The sequence below is a fragment of the Symphodus melops genome (assembly GCF_947650265.1).
Source record: "Symphodus melops genome assembly, chromosome: 8".
Taxonomy (NCBI): Eukaryota; Metazoa; Chordata; class Actinopteri; order Labriformes; family Labridae; genus Symphodus; species Symphodus melops.
Window position 1 is genome coordinate 14,035,950 of NC_136698.1, and position 15,086 is coordinate 14,051,035.

At 42.1% G+C, this 15,086-nt stretch overlaps 1 protein-coding gene across 1 annotated transcript in view; it reads right to left on the minus strand.

The window, feature by feature from the left end:
• faf1 (Fas (TNFRSF6) associated factor 1) overlaps positions 1-15,086 on the minus strand; it is a 55,923-nt gene that overhangs the window by 31,305 nt on the left and 9,532 nt on the right. The window contains exons 7-8 of the mRNA XM_079350573.1: positions 9,118-9,223; positions 3,924-4,010 (exon numbers count right to left, since the gene is read on the minus strand). Of these exons, the coding sequence (XP_079206699.1) occupies positions 3,924-4,010; positions 9,118-9,223 (193 nt within the window). The remainder of the gene's footprint in view (positions 1-3,923; positions 4,011-9,117; positions 9,224-15,086) is intronic.

Here is a 15,086-nt window from a genome sequence, read left to right on the forward strand (position 1 = left end):
GGACGCAAGGAAGGAGGATCAATCAGCACAGGAAGTTTGGTTATATGGATCTTTATATCAACTGTTGCCAAGACCTCTGTCATCAACAGCAGCACTGTTTGGAGCGGCTTCGCCAAAGCCACAAAATTCAGGAAGAAGTTGAGCTTTTGTGCTTTGTCTGGAGTGCTGGAGTATTTATTTAAAGTGCATTTTTTTAGGTGCACTAACAAAGCACGTTCCAATATTAACATGATTTTGTTACTTTATTTAGTAACCAAAATCGATCTGAATAATATATATTAAAAAAAACTAAATTATGAGAATGTGAAAAATTCCCAGATTAACCCAATCTGCTCCCAAGAAATGAGCATCAACCCACCTAGTCAGTGCTTCAGCGACTCTTTCTGCCACTTCCTTCTTCATTCAGCTCCCTCGCTCTAACACCTCATACAATAACACAGTACACTTAATAAACTGATCTGTTGTTCAGTGCTACATGAGCATTATCCATTCCGATCCAATTTCAACCCTTCACAAGGCCTTTGAATAATTCAGAGCACAATAAACAAAGACACACACATTGAGTGGACAGTATCCGGGAGGGTGACATAACACATAACGACTAGTTTTCCCTGAGAGGGGAGATCTTTCTTCTTTCTGACAAACTCATTTTCCACCCTCAAACAATACATGAACTAACAAAGACACCACTCAAATGTCTTTCTCAGGACACAGTCTTACTCAAACTGACATTTGAAGCGGCTACTCTGACTATGTTTATCAATAAGATAAATTGTATATATTTATTTCTACAACTACACTCATGTCTGTTAAATGCAGAAATAATGAGCTAAATAATGTTCATCGAAATAATTAACAAGGTGCTGCAACTGAATAAATACAACAGGCAACACTTAGTGTTGGGTAACGTTTAAAGATACTCAGACAATGGTGGCGCCGATAGCGCAGCGGCAGCGCGCGCACCATGTTGCGAGGCTTTGCTCCTCGCGCGGGCGGCCCGGGTTCGCGTCCGGCCTGTGGCCACTTTCCCGCATGTCTCTCCCCACTCTCTCCCTGTTTCCGACTCTATCCACTGTCCTATCAATAAAGGCAAAAAGGCCAAAAATAAACCTTTAAAAAAAAAAAAAAACATACTCAGACAATACAGCCTCTTGTGTACCAAACTTTTTAATACCAAAATAATTTCCTTTTTTAAATCTTAAATTTGCTAATTCTTAGGATTTTGTCGAGCAGTATTTTTGAAAGTAATTAAAAAAACATCTGGGGTATTCTATGGCAACAAGACTTCTAACAAATTGTTCAAGTATTCACGTGTTGTTTCCAATAAGATGGTTTAAGATTTCATTCGAATGCCACAGATACCGATCACTTGTTGCCAAAAAAGATTTGATACCCAGCACTATCTTAAGTGTGCACAATATTTGAAGCACATTTGCAAACACACAAATGCAAATAGGGATACAAACGGGCAAACACAGTTATATCACACATTTAACAGCAAAGCACAGTTAAGTTGTAATCGATTCCACAGCGCGCGGCTAGTGTGCGGAGCTAAACGTAATCTTGGGCCTTTGACTGCCATGTTTATTGGCCCAAACCCCGGGAGATGAAACTGGGCTAATGAGGTTAGACACTAACACTGGCTCCCATACCCGCCTGCTAGGCAAGCCAAGCCCTGGGCTTTCTCTGTTTATACCTTCAGACGTTTCAATAAGAAGGCTGCAGTGAGAGCAGAGGCCATTATTACACTTCTGTCTCTGTGCTTTTTAATATCTTCTCATCCAGGAAACACAGACGCTGCAGATGTGTGTAAGCCAGGTGCCAAACCGGGCCTATGACGGCACAATGAGCGGCAATCTATTCATGATCTATGGCCGTATGGCCATATCCACGGATACTGAGGGGGGAGCTTAGCTGTGGTTCATTTAGACACTAAGTTCATAAATATGTGAATGAATTATTGTTATAATTTGACTTGATCCTATTTATTCCTCACATTTGGATTAGCTTGGCTTGACTGCTGTTGAACTTTCAAAACTACAAGACAAATCCTGTTTTTAGTTATGTAAAATGATTGTACTGACGATACAAATTAAAATTCACTTATTCTTTACTGTTCATCAACTATTCAAAATTGTAAATTTTTTATATTCAGAAAATAATTCGAACTTTTGATTTTAGTACAATGTCCTATGCATTTTAGACAAAGTGTAAGAGAAATCACACCGGTCACTTACATTTTTATCTATCTCACAAAATATTCATTACTGAGAAGTAATTGTTTAAAAAACAAAATCTGACAAGAAGATATATTTGAAACTTTGTGATGTTACGATATTTGAACAGACTATTCTTAACATCAATTCGGTCAGTCAGTTCTGGGGCTGTTGCCTTTATGTGGACAGGACCGCTGACGATAGACAGGAAATTTAGGGAGGCTGATTTGGAGATGATATTTTCCAAATAGTGTCAAGATTGTGAGTAAAAACCTGCAAACAGTGAGATGAAGACTGTAGCCTCTATTCATGGGGTGCCTGCTCCACCAAGTGAGCATAACCAGTGGCACAAAAATCGAGTTCATTGTTTCCTTTTTTTGCAGGTGTCCTTGCTAAATCTTGTGCAACTGGACAAATCTTCCTGACCCAAGTCTTAAAAAGTCTGAGTGGTTAACGGTCTTCCTTTGTTACAAATAACCACAAAGCACAAGCTGTCTGTTCCAGTTTAAAGCTGGGAAACAGGGTTATTTTGATACAACAAGTAAGCACAGGTCTTTCGATGTAAACCATCCCACAGTGTTACCTCAGATTTAAACCTCAGATTTGTATTTCTGTTGCAACCCAGGCCGTTAAGTGATCATATAAGTGGATTTCTTCAAAGATAACACAAACAATGGGAATCTGTGTTGTAGCACTATGGTTTGTTTGGTGGTTAGCGACTTTACAAGCGCCTACTCCGAGCTGTAATGGAACAAAATAAAGCAAACAGGAGTGGAGTGAAAGGATGCATAAGCTTTTGTCCCTTTGCCCCCTTAGGAACATTAATAGTGCAACGTCTTTGCTTTCATTGTTAATCTATAAAGCTTTACTTTAACTCATAAAAACAGGTGTAGTTATGGTTCATTCACTAGTGGTTTGAAACACGAGTAATGACTGATACATAGAATAGATTGTATCCATCAGAACTGGTTAACCTTACCTTTCACCTATGAAAAAAAAAAAAAAAAAACCCCGGATGGATCTGTGGTCTGCTACATTCTGTCTGTAGTGGCATATAATACTCAGTGAAACAAAGTGGACACCGACAGTCCAAACCAAACATCAATCACACAGATCTGAAAGGAAAACGTTAGCTAAGGGTTAAGACAAGAATGTGTGCGCAACAGCTCCTCAGTGTAGAACCATCCCATACAATTAGCATGGGAACACATATGCTGTCAAAGAAGGGGCCAGACAAAACGGGTCAGAGGTTCCTCAAGGTTCTGTTTGAGGGCTGCTTCTGAACGGCTTGACTGTGTGCAGGGTGAAAGGCTGGGAGGAGTGACCCTGGGACGGGAGAGGTCAACGGGACTCAATGATGTGAGATTTAATGTGGACAGATAGAGGACACAGGACGGGGACTTTCTTTGACATCTTAATTAGCTTCAACAACTTACTCTCGTGCTTCTGACAGATGGTTCCAGAGTGAAGAACAGTTTCCTCTTCCAATTGCGAAAATTAAAACTAGATACGGCAATCATCTCTGAACTTTTTGGCTTGACGTTTTAGACATCTTCTTAACTTTGAGAAAGTTGACTCGCATTTAAAAACGATAAAGGGCGACATGTGGGCTGGGCTGCTTACATGGTACGCAGAAAAGTACAGATGGAGACGCTTTCTTTAACAAATAAAAAATGGAATGTGTGTTGGTGTGTCTCTTTTCCTTACAGAGTCATCAGATGCTGATGCGGGCCATCCCTCCCACTGTTGATGCCGGACTGGGATGTTGGTCAAGTCTGAAACGTTCCTCTTCACCTGTACGAAAAAAGAAAAGATACAACAATTAGAGAATCAGAATGACATTCATTGACCATTTACACACACACAAGGAATTTGTCTTAAGTAACTGTGCTCTCAATGCACAAGTATAAAAGTAAATATAAAGATAAAAAGCCAACAAATAATATATTCAAGGAAATTAATGGACAGTATCAGCAAAATAAAAGTAATACAAGAAAACGTATATGTGAAATTTGTATCTCGACAGTCCACGTCTATAACATCTTAGAAAAAAAATATTCCTCTCCATCTTCTGGCCTTTTATAGGAAATACCAAAAAACTATACGTACAGTTTATATGTGCATCGTATTTTATAATAAATACAATTTTATTAAATTAACGAACTGTGATATTCAAATACAAAATCAAAGTAGGCTTCAGGCAAAGAAGGAAGGAGATGTTCCAAGAGGAGAGAGCAGAAAAAAATTAGAAAGACAGCCAGTGTTATCAGCATTCTTCAGATGCCACAGCTAATGCCCAGCAACAACAGCCCAACACTCTGAAATGAACAGTATTTCTCTTTTCCCATTCATGCGCGGACGCTCTATCTGCATCACTTAATAACATTCCTTGCTTTTATACAGTTAGCAGCCAGCAGCGTCTGTCTTGCTGAGCGCCGGCGTTACACCGTCCAGTGCGTTGTTGGTTTAGAGCCCTAACGCCAGCCTGATGTGCGCCAGCTGAAGGTGATCAAAGCCCGTCGGCGTCTGAACGCTGGCGGCCGAGGATTCTGGTGCATTTGTTTAGCAGAATCCTGCTCTACAGGCCTGGGGGCTCGACACTGATGCTGGAAAAACTTTCAATTGTCGAGCAGAAGTCCACCCACACACAGTTGATCCTGTCTTTGTAAAAAGCATTGAAGTGAGATGGATCCTTGGGCATATGCAGGGCTGCTGGTCATGGAGGTGGAAACTTAAAGAATGCTACAAACACAAAGTCAAATCCAATGTCAAGCAAAGCAGGAGAGAAGCTACAAAACAATGGACCAAGAAGACTGCAGCAGACCTTTCACTGAAGTATTCTGATAATAAAATGCTTTGCACCTGTATGTTCTTGTGTGGGGGTCATAAAAGGCTCATATTATATTCAGACATGATTTCATACATTTTCCAAAGCAACAGTAAATAGTCTCCGTCAGAAATCTCTCAAAGAAATTAGGCTTTATTTGTGCTGGGTCTGGCACACCAAAGCAATTTGCAGTACAAACAAGATGGAAAAAAAAGAACAATAATAAACGAGTGGCACAGTCCATCCTTTGTCTTTCTTTCGGAAATCCCACAGCACACTGCTCGGCGCCTATCCTTATGATGAGAAGCTATGGCCAGGATTGAAGCCTGGGGTCAGAGCGGGTGGCCAGTGTTATTACAGAGTGTAATATCTATGTTTGACCAGCCGGACTACAGGGATTTGACTGACCGGCCGGCCGGCCGATGAATAGAGGGGAAAAGTGAAGAGAGAAGAGGCATAAACACTAGTAATGAAGAGGCTGCAGTCAGAGGTTAAAGCAGCATCAGAGAAACAACAAACTGACGCCCACCACAGAGAGAATGAAGGTGAGAGGTGGAGGAGGAGGAGGAGGAGGAGAAGCAGAGGGGAGGCAGACAGTGAAAGACACCTGGCCAAGGACAACCTGATCTAACCACAGAGAGAACACGGCGACATGGCAGACCTGCCCACCTGAAACGACACCACAGTGCTCTACAGGCAGGGATTCACACAGGCCTTCTCTGACCATGTGAAAAGTATGATGTTATAATGGGACCTGATGCAACCATGCTGAACAGGAAAAAATAATTTAGATAATAAAGCGAGTGCATCCCAAAAAAAAAAAAAAACCCACAGGAGTTGCTCCAGCCTCACCAGGCAGCTCAAGTTTTTGTTGAAGCGCACACTTACAAAGCATTGCATGCGTTGGCCACAAGAGACATCAAAGAGGGAGCAGTACTGTCTAATGCTGCCCCCTGTCTGCCACTACAGCAGCCTTCTGACAAGTCTGACTGGAACAAATGAAAACACTTACAATTAAACGACAACTTTGAGCAACACCTTTTACTTTCATCAAGCTGATAAAATGGGTTTGACCTCAGCACTGGACTAACGCTAAAGTGTCACCACATCAACAGTGTGCATTAATAAGTAGAACACGGCATCCGTGGTGAAGAACTCCAGTGGCTGTTGATGTGTAACCCTCAGACTGACTTCTTCTATGAACACAACAGATAATGTAAAGGGAACGGTTTGAGAGAAAACAGATGAAGATTCAAAATAAAGTCTTAATATGTAGACATGATGATAAGTGTGTTTATGCTCATGCTGAGAAGAAGCGGTGGTGTTTGAGCCAGTTTTAGTAAACATTAACTTGACTGGTTGTTTTGCTGAGCTGCTGGGCGATACGGCAAATTTAATGATCCAATCATTGTAAATGCCAATTGCCTGTAATCCCTGGCTGGACGCAAATCAAAGAAAATGAAAGGTTTCCGTTAAACAGTCACAAGCTCTCCCTCTCTCGCTCGCTTTCTTCATCTCCTAGCACCAGATGCCTCTCTTTTTTTATTCCCTTTTCGATCCAACCTCGATCCTTTTCTCAGCTCTGCAGCCCTGTCCACATTTGGTTCCTATATGTCTCCCAGCTGCGGAGACGGGGAAGGGGATGGGGCCCGGGCCCAGCCCTGGGGTGGGGGGTGGGGGTGGAAGGGGGTGGGCAGAAGAGGTGGGAAATCCCCAGGACAACTGGTCTGGTCACGGACAACCCAAAACCAGCAGCCATCCCTATTCTACCCTCTACGTCCCTGGCAAACATTTGCTCTCCAGCTTAGCTCAGAAGCTAGCCAGCAACTTACCCCCACACTCTTGTCTGGTCATGCCAATCAGAGTCTACACATCCCAGCGCTCGAGAGATGCAGAAGAAAGAAGGTAGACACAGGACAGTGGGAGAAGGAGATGGAGAATGAAGGAATAGAAAGGGAGGGGCAAGGGTAGTTCCCTGAGAGCCACAAGGCAAAGCCAGAGCCTTTGGCAAAGACAAACAAGAAGACAGGACTCTATCCCTATTGATATTCACAAGCAGGGACCATCAGCTAGTCTTCAGCAAAGACAAAAGGGAGAATGGGGAAAGAAAGGTGCTCTGGAGTGGAGGCCATATGTGTTTCTAGTGGAAACAGTATGAGCAGAATGGGGAGTCCGGCTGGCTGAATATGGTGTTACTTCTTTGTTGCATCGTTTGTCTTATTGTGATCATGATGACAGAAATACGACTCCCTCTATTAGCTTCTTTTTTTTTTTTTTACATTAACTCATCAACTTTACTCTGCGCAACACAGGTCTCAACAGAAACTGTGCCGATGCCACTCAAGCTACTATTTGGCCCCCTGACTGTTTTCAACTTGAAGCTCTAAAATAGGCTTCTAAACCTTCTGAAAGATAACCCACAGAGTATGTGGACGAGGTTTAATGACGTCTTATTTCCCATCACATTACAGCAATAAGGGTAAAAGGAGAGATGCCAGCCCCCCTGGCTGAAGGGTAAAGTGAAATAAAGAGCATGGTCAACATTAGGCAAACAGCACTTCATCTATGCAGGTTAAAGTTTTGGGCCTCATTTTCACCACAGGGGGGCCTCGAGATGCCCAAAGACAAGCATGCGTGAGGAAAAGAACGCGACATGGAGGCCTGTTTAAGCCAGCATTGTCCCTTCTCTTTCCCCTATGGCCTCACACAGCACCCCCACCAAACCAAACCAGCACTCCTTTGCCTCCTTTCTGTGTCCTTGTCCCCCACACACACACACACACGAACACTGTCGGGAGCCCTCCCCAGCGTTTGTAATCCCACCAGAAACACTTAAGGTTCACAGTGGGTGCTCATCAAAACCATCTGCCTGAGAAGAGGGTGAGAGAAAAAAAAAAAAAAGGAGAGAGAGGGAGAGATGACGAAGGGAGGAGAGAAAAGGGAAAGAGTCGGAGAGGGAGAAAACACCGGAGGCAAGCTGCCTCCCTCCAGTTCAGACGTCGGTTGTACTAATCTGTTCAATTAGCATCATTACAAGTGCTGCTAGGAGTCTGACAATTATCAGTGTAATCTTCACCGCACTACGGAGAAAAGCTTCAACTGACCCGAGGAGCAAAGACGTCACATGGAACACCACTCTCACTGCTGCCTCAAAATAGGATATTAGTTGGAAGTAAAACATACAAAGACAGAAAAGAAAAAAATAAGTAAATAAACGACGAACTAGAAGGAAAATGAAATAATCGATTAATATTTCCAATCCCGTATACTTAGTGCAAAAAGAATACTTGCGAGGTGAAATCAATAATGGCACTGCTCCATTTTACCTCATCTGTCTTTGGGGAGCTTATTGCCCCTCACCTGTGACAGCAGGATATCCACTCTAAATAAAGAATGCCACCTGCTCAGGTCTCCCTCTGCACAGGGGGTAGAGCAGAAAGATAAAGAGCAGCAATATGTGTGCACAAGTGTCTGTATGCGAGTGTGCTCAAACATTGACACAAACACACAAACTTCTTCGTCTACATGGGCAAGCAAGCAAAACACATTTTCATGCTCTTCAAGAGTGAATCCTCTTGCAGCGGTTAAAACGTTAAAGATGGTCAGAAAAGGCGTACTGCCTTGGCCCAGTGTGAGTGACTTTAAATTATTGATAGGCTGCCAAATTAACTGTTTAGTTTCAGAGGTAGAAATTGAATGAACTCTGTCTCTTCCAATTGCTCCTGCGTGCTGAAATCAAACAAGGTTCAGTATTTAAACTGGAGGGGGGGGGGGGGCTGAGCAGGGGTAGCTGGGAGGAAAAGAGGGGGTTGTAACAGACCGCAGCTGCGAGAGTAATTATGTGCTTGGAAATGTGATCATTTGTGATGAATAATGAATCGATGGCTGAGATAGACTAGCGATGTTTGGCTAATGGAATGAAAGCTGCGTTATGGGAGTCCAGTAAATCAGATAGAATAATAATCTTAATGTGAAAATATGCGGGAGAGAAAGTGAGAGCTTTTTGTACTGTTCGGGACATGTGAAGTGACACTCCTGAGGTCTGTGTGTCTACATACACGTTTGGTGTCTTACCTCCTGTATGGTTCTGGAGCCGGGGAAGTTGAGATTGTAGTCCCTCTGCGCCTCGCGGTGGCTGATGACCAGCAGGAAGTTCTGATTTAATGACTCCTGCAGAGCACTAAACGGGAAAAGAAAAACAGATCAAGCATTAAGCAATACAGATACACAGAAACTTAACATGTAGAAGAAGGTAGGCAGAATGATGAAGCAAGAAGAATAAAACATGGTGGTGCAGAAATAAACAGACATTATCACTAAGAGCGACTCAAGTCAAGGAAAGGGCAAGCTCAAACTTGTCAACTAGTGGTAGCGTGCTGGGTGCCTCCTCCGGGGGGGTGAGGGGTGAGGGGGGGGGGATAGTCGCAGACTTCACTGGTTTTGTCTTAACAAGCCTGGCCGAAGCTGCGCTCTGCACAGCAGGCTAGCACAGCTATGACCACCTGCACAGAAACGGCATGGCGCCCATTAATCTGGCTTATTGCTAACAAACCTGCCAGCTATAACAAAATAAACCCAGGAGGGCTTTCAGCACCTTCTCATCAACAAACCTGAAAGATTTGTGAAAAGCGAGGTTTTATGTGATATACAGTAGCACAAACCGACTGAATGCCGGGTTCGGTTGGTTTTTAGATCGACGCAACTGAGAATGAGTTTTCTGGCTTTCAAAATCTGTTAGTCTTACTGGACATGTCATATATCAAAAGGGCACAAACTTTGACTATTTGTATTATTTAGCCAAAAATAAAAAAATAAAGAGATATTTTTTGAGCATCATGATACACTTCCCTTTCAGCAGATGCAGCTGGATTACTGCTCTATTTGTCTTCTTCACTGTCAGTGTCTATCAACTGAAACACGACTGATTACTCGTTGTAACCAGAACTTTAATCATTCTTATCAGTAAATATATATATATAAATATTATCAACTAAAATCTGGAGAATTTTTGACAACTAAGTGAAGCCACTATGGTTGTGAATTATATTCCTCCATTTGCATTTAAATTCATAGAATTACCAACATGCAGGCCAAGTATTGAAAACACTGCCAAAATGTGACTGAACAGAACAGAGAATATGTCAAATGAACGACATGACATACCGCTTCCACTCACCTTGATCTATTTCAATAATTTGATATAAAAGTCAAATCTTAAAAACAATCCATTTGGTTGTAGCAACCTGTTCAAAGTGTTTTGGTTTTTTTTTTAAAAATCTGACAAAGCATTCACATGCATCACAGATGACAGCACTTGTCTGATATGTTTGCATTTTCACAGAGGGCGTCATGTGCTGATGACACTGTGACCTGGCAGTGAAAACACAACATGTTGAAGAGGCCCTAAAGTGAAGAGTATGACTTTCTCGCTCACAGCGGGGACAGAGATGCTGCAAACAATGCAAACACAGACATTTTGTGTGCTTCACGTAGCGAAAGGAGGTGGGGGGAATCAACTTTTGGAAGCTTCATTTACAATAAGCTGTGAGGTTAAGTAACGTTTTGAGCAAATGCTGGGTATGTGAGGCTGAATAGCAATGGGAGGCTTAAGGGCCGAAGCAGGCACTTAATCAGGGCTCAGAACCCAAGGAGAGCAGGAAGAGTTGAGGGAAAAAGAGGGATGGGGGAATTAATATGTAGCACACACATTAATTATGCAATCACACCCTTAATCTGTGCAGATCTGGACGAGCTTATGTTAACAGAAGCTCAAATTTACTGTAATGACAGCATATTTACATTTACTAAAACTACGAAATCAATATGTAAATGTAATGTTTGTTGTAGCTAACTGGGGAAGATTGGAAATGTGTGGAGTAGGAAGGAAGGATGCATACATAATAGGGCTGAGCAGAAGGAGGAGAGAGATGTGTTTGCATGTGTGTGAGAGAGAGGTAGAGTGTGTGAGAGAGAGAGAAAAAAGAGAGAGAGAGAGAATAAATGGAAGGGGTAGGGACACATAAATAAGGATCTAGCTAATATCGTGATTATGTTTGGACACAGTCCCGAGCTACTGCTGGCAGGCAGCGAGACTCCTAAATAGACAGAGATAGAGGGTAAACTGAGTGGAAGTGTTACTCTGTCCTTCCAAGCAAAGAAGGAACATCTTATCAGTCATTGATGGCAGACCGATGAGCCATTTGGTGTGTGTGTGTTGGCGGAATTCTGTTCAAGATTTACTTTGAAAAACCAGACCATTCGTTGTGCTCTACAGTACAAATATAGCTACTCAAAATATCAAATAGAGTCACAGGGGAAATAAACCTGCCATTCATAATGAGTCATTTCCTTGTCATTTCCCATCTGTCTGATGAGGCCGGCTGGTTGATATATAAACAAAACACCCATGTTTCAAGTCTAATATCCCTCTGGCTCGGCCGCTTTCGCCAGTGATGTTTTGAAAGTGGATGATAGAAGCAGGTCCCTCGAGCAGTGGGAGGTTGAAATGTGGGTGTCTCAGTGTTTGCTTCTGCTTTCCGAGGTCTCTTGCTCGCTCAACACACACATTTGTGACATCCAGGTCGGCCCCGAAATATCTCTGGAGGTACTTGACATGGCATAAGGGTGCAGGGAGGAAAATGTCATTTCACTTTAAGGACAGGAAAAATGGAGCGTTTTGCAGGGGAGAAGAGCAGGCTAAACAGATTGGTTTCATTCTGGGGTAAGCCCATCGCCTAAGCTGTGAGTCCCTGCGGCACAGAGCAGACTATAGACCTTATTAAACTAGCACTGCCAGACACACACACAGAGACACACACACACACACACACACACACACACACACACACACACAATGTGACATGTGCCTGCAAAACACAAATACCCATACACACATACCGTTTACTCCCCTTACACACAATCACCAACATTATGTCTACATTTGAACTGCTTAGAGATACATGAACACGTCAGAACACACTGACCAGACCGGCCAACAGACCTTCTGTAGGTGCAGAAGAGGTCATGAGGTACACACAAGGTCTTCTTACCTCCTCCACATTTTGCATCCACAACAAAGCAGGAGGATGCGAAACCGCTCTGCTCTGTTTTGGTCTGCCATCTTGTCCAAAAGTTTGTCAGCATGCTAACTGTCAGAAGCTTCCAATAAGGGCTTCTTTAGCTAACTTGCTTGCTAGCTACCTGTCATCCTACAGCATCTTTGACTGTGCTGCTGGCGAGCTGGCATTCAGAGGGGGAGCGGGGAGGGGGGGTGGGAGGCCACTCGAAAAATACACAAAATCTAATGAATCATTTTTGCAATTTTCTAATTTCCTTCAGAGTTCAAATTAAAATAACCTTTCGTTAGCAAACACGCTTCCTCAGAGCTGAGCGCAGAGTAAACGAACCAGGGAACAGGCTCCATTGAAATATTCATCAGGCCTTCATCATTTATGCAAGAGATTAGCTCCTCCTCGACAGCCTCTTGTATTCACAGGCAGTCATCAACATGGCCACAGAGAGAGAAACCTTCTTCACAACAGGCTTTAACACTGGAGTTCTAAGTGCACATCACATCACTAACTAAATATCTACCTGAGATGGATTGGTGCTCCAAGGAAAATCTCCCAAAGCCCCAAAGATTTATTTCTAATCAAACATGACAACTAAGAGGAGTTTACTCAGCGGGCTCATAATGACACTGCAGCACTGTTTAATCAGTCCGTTTGGGTTCTCTGTGTGTGTGCTGCGTGATCCAAGCTCCACAAAGTAATTGCCGAGGATATTACCATTTATGTGACATTTGCATTTTTACTCAGCAAGAGTTTGAAGCAAACAAAAGTTTGTCAAATTGAATTGCGGTTTTTCTGACAAGCAATTGCATACTTAGGAAACATTCATTACCTCATTCAAGATGTTTAAATAACCATTTCAACTGAAGATATTGGTCAAAGCTGGAGGATTCTTTGAGCTGAAGATAAAAAAAAAAAACAAGCATTTCTTTGTGTAACACAGAATCACACACGGTGGCTTTTCAGTTCTAGGATCCAAAACGCTGACTAATGAGAGTGCACTGTAATAAAGATTAGACACTATATTAATACACTTTCACTGAGCATGTTTATGCGAGTTTTTCATGTCATCCATTTCTGTCTTTACATTTTTTTTTCCCAGTAACCCCTCCTGTTGAAAAACTCCTCAAAAGTAACAATTCAAATGTCATGTTCATCTGACAAGTATTATTATTATTATTTTTTTTTTAATCAAATGTAAAACTCAACAATGTAGCGTCCCAATTTGGAGTGAAATAAATCAATGTGTGACAGCTGAAGGTGATGGTGGTTCATCATAGTCATTTCCCTATTTTTCATTAAAGCTGCTGTTTGCCAGTGGTGCAGTCTCAAAAACTGTGTGAGAGGAAAATAGATAAGAGTATGTAAGAATCTTTATTATGAGTGAACTAACTCAACTTGGATGAATATGACAGATCTTTTATTTTTATACAGCGAAGAAGTTTAAGAAGTGGAGTACTCATAAAGCAGGGAATAGGTGATATCTGTGTGAAGTGTGACAGTGGGTTTAATTCATTTACGGTGAAGACAAACATGTTTCAGTATAAAACTTTATCTTCAGTATTCTTGCTCATTTGACAGATCCAGATGCACTGATCAGTTTAGAGAGCACCAGTATGAAAACCAATGTGTTGGGAAGCTGTGTTAACAGATTTACAAACATGAAGAGCTGTGCCCCCATAAACAATGATGTTATACAATATGTGTTATTCGTTCTCGTAATAAAGAGTCAATGGATTCAGATAATTTGTGTCGGACTTGACATGGAGCAGAAGATTGTGGCAGAAGTTCAACAGTAACACAAAAGCAAGTTGCTAAAATACAATAAAGTTAGTATTGTGTTTCTGAAGATGCGTGTGATTATGAAGAACAATGTTGTTGTAAACAATAGTGCAATTGTCCATAGTGCAAGCAGACACGATAAGTTCAGTTTAACTGGGTGTTCCAGCAGTCAACATTAGGTTTAGGGACTTTACTCGCACAGAGCTTATCCTGCAGTGTGCAACACGTTTGCACACAGTGAACATAAATTGCAGGCACTGTCTTTTTTTTTTTTTTTCTTCCTCTTTGGTGTGACCACAGTGTATTTTTATTGCATTACTAACAGCTTGTCTGGTCCCGCTACAGGGAACTGCTCCCCCTCGTTCACTGTGATCTGTCACCTATCCTCTCCCAGTATGACAACAGGATCACCACACACACACACACACACACACGTATACACACAGAAGGCCACACACTCCATTCAGCTCCAACTGTCCTCCACCAAAATAGCTGACACAGAATAATGAGCTCCTGACACCCAAAATGATATCGATGACACTCGGAGAAATGGCAACGGTGCTGCTAAAAAGACACAGCAGTTGGTGGGAGAGTGAGAAGACGAGGAGCGACAGAGAAGAGGGTGCGAGGGAGGGAAGACTGGGGAGATGAGGGCCATTAGTTGCCAACACAATATAACTACCACTTAGCCTAACTAGTAGGCGATGCGGCAAACTGCCAAATGACATCTTCCACAAGTGTTGTGGTGACATGTGGATGCTGGCTTGGCTTTTAACATGAAGTGTAACAGTGCAATTTTCTGTTTACAAACAAACTAAGGCTTTTGTGTGTGAGGCTACAGTACCAACAACTCTGACTGACATATGAGAGAAGATTATTTTCAACAGATCCTCTGTCCTATCATGTGGATCCAATTGATTTGTTGTTGTTTTTTAAAACATCAGCAATTTCAGTGAATGATTAAGATGTACAAGAATAACACAGCAAACACAGAGTGTTTAACAGAGATATCCCAGAGGGTCCTCAGTGTAAATAAGATTATTCCTAAAGAGAAAAATGGAAAACATATATTTCATCAATTCAGAGTTTAAACTGAAAGCTGTCTTTTTGATGACCATTATCACAACAACAAAAAATGTCTATTGTTTGAAAAAAGAAAAGAAAACTTCCTTGTTGCTGTTTTAATTTGAA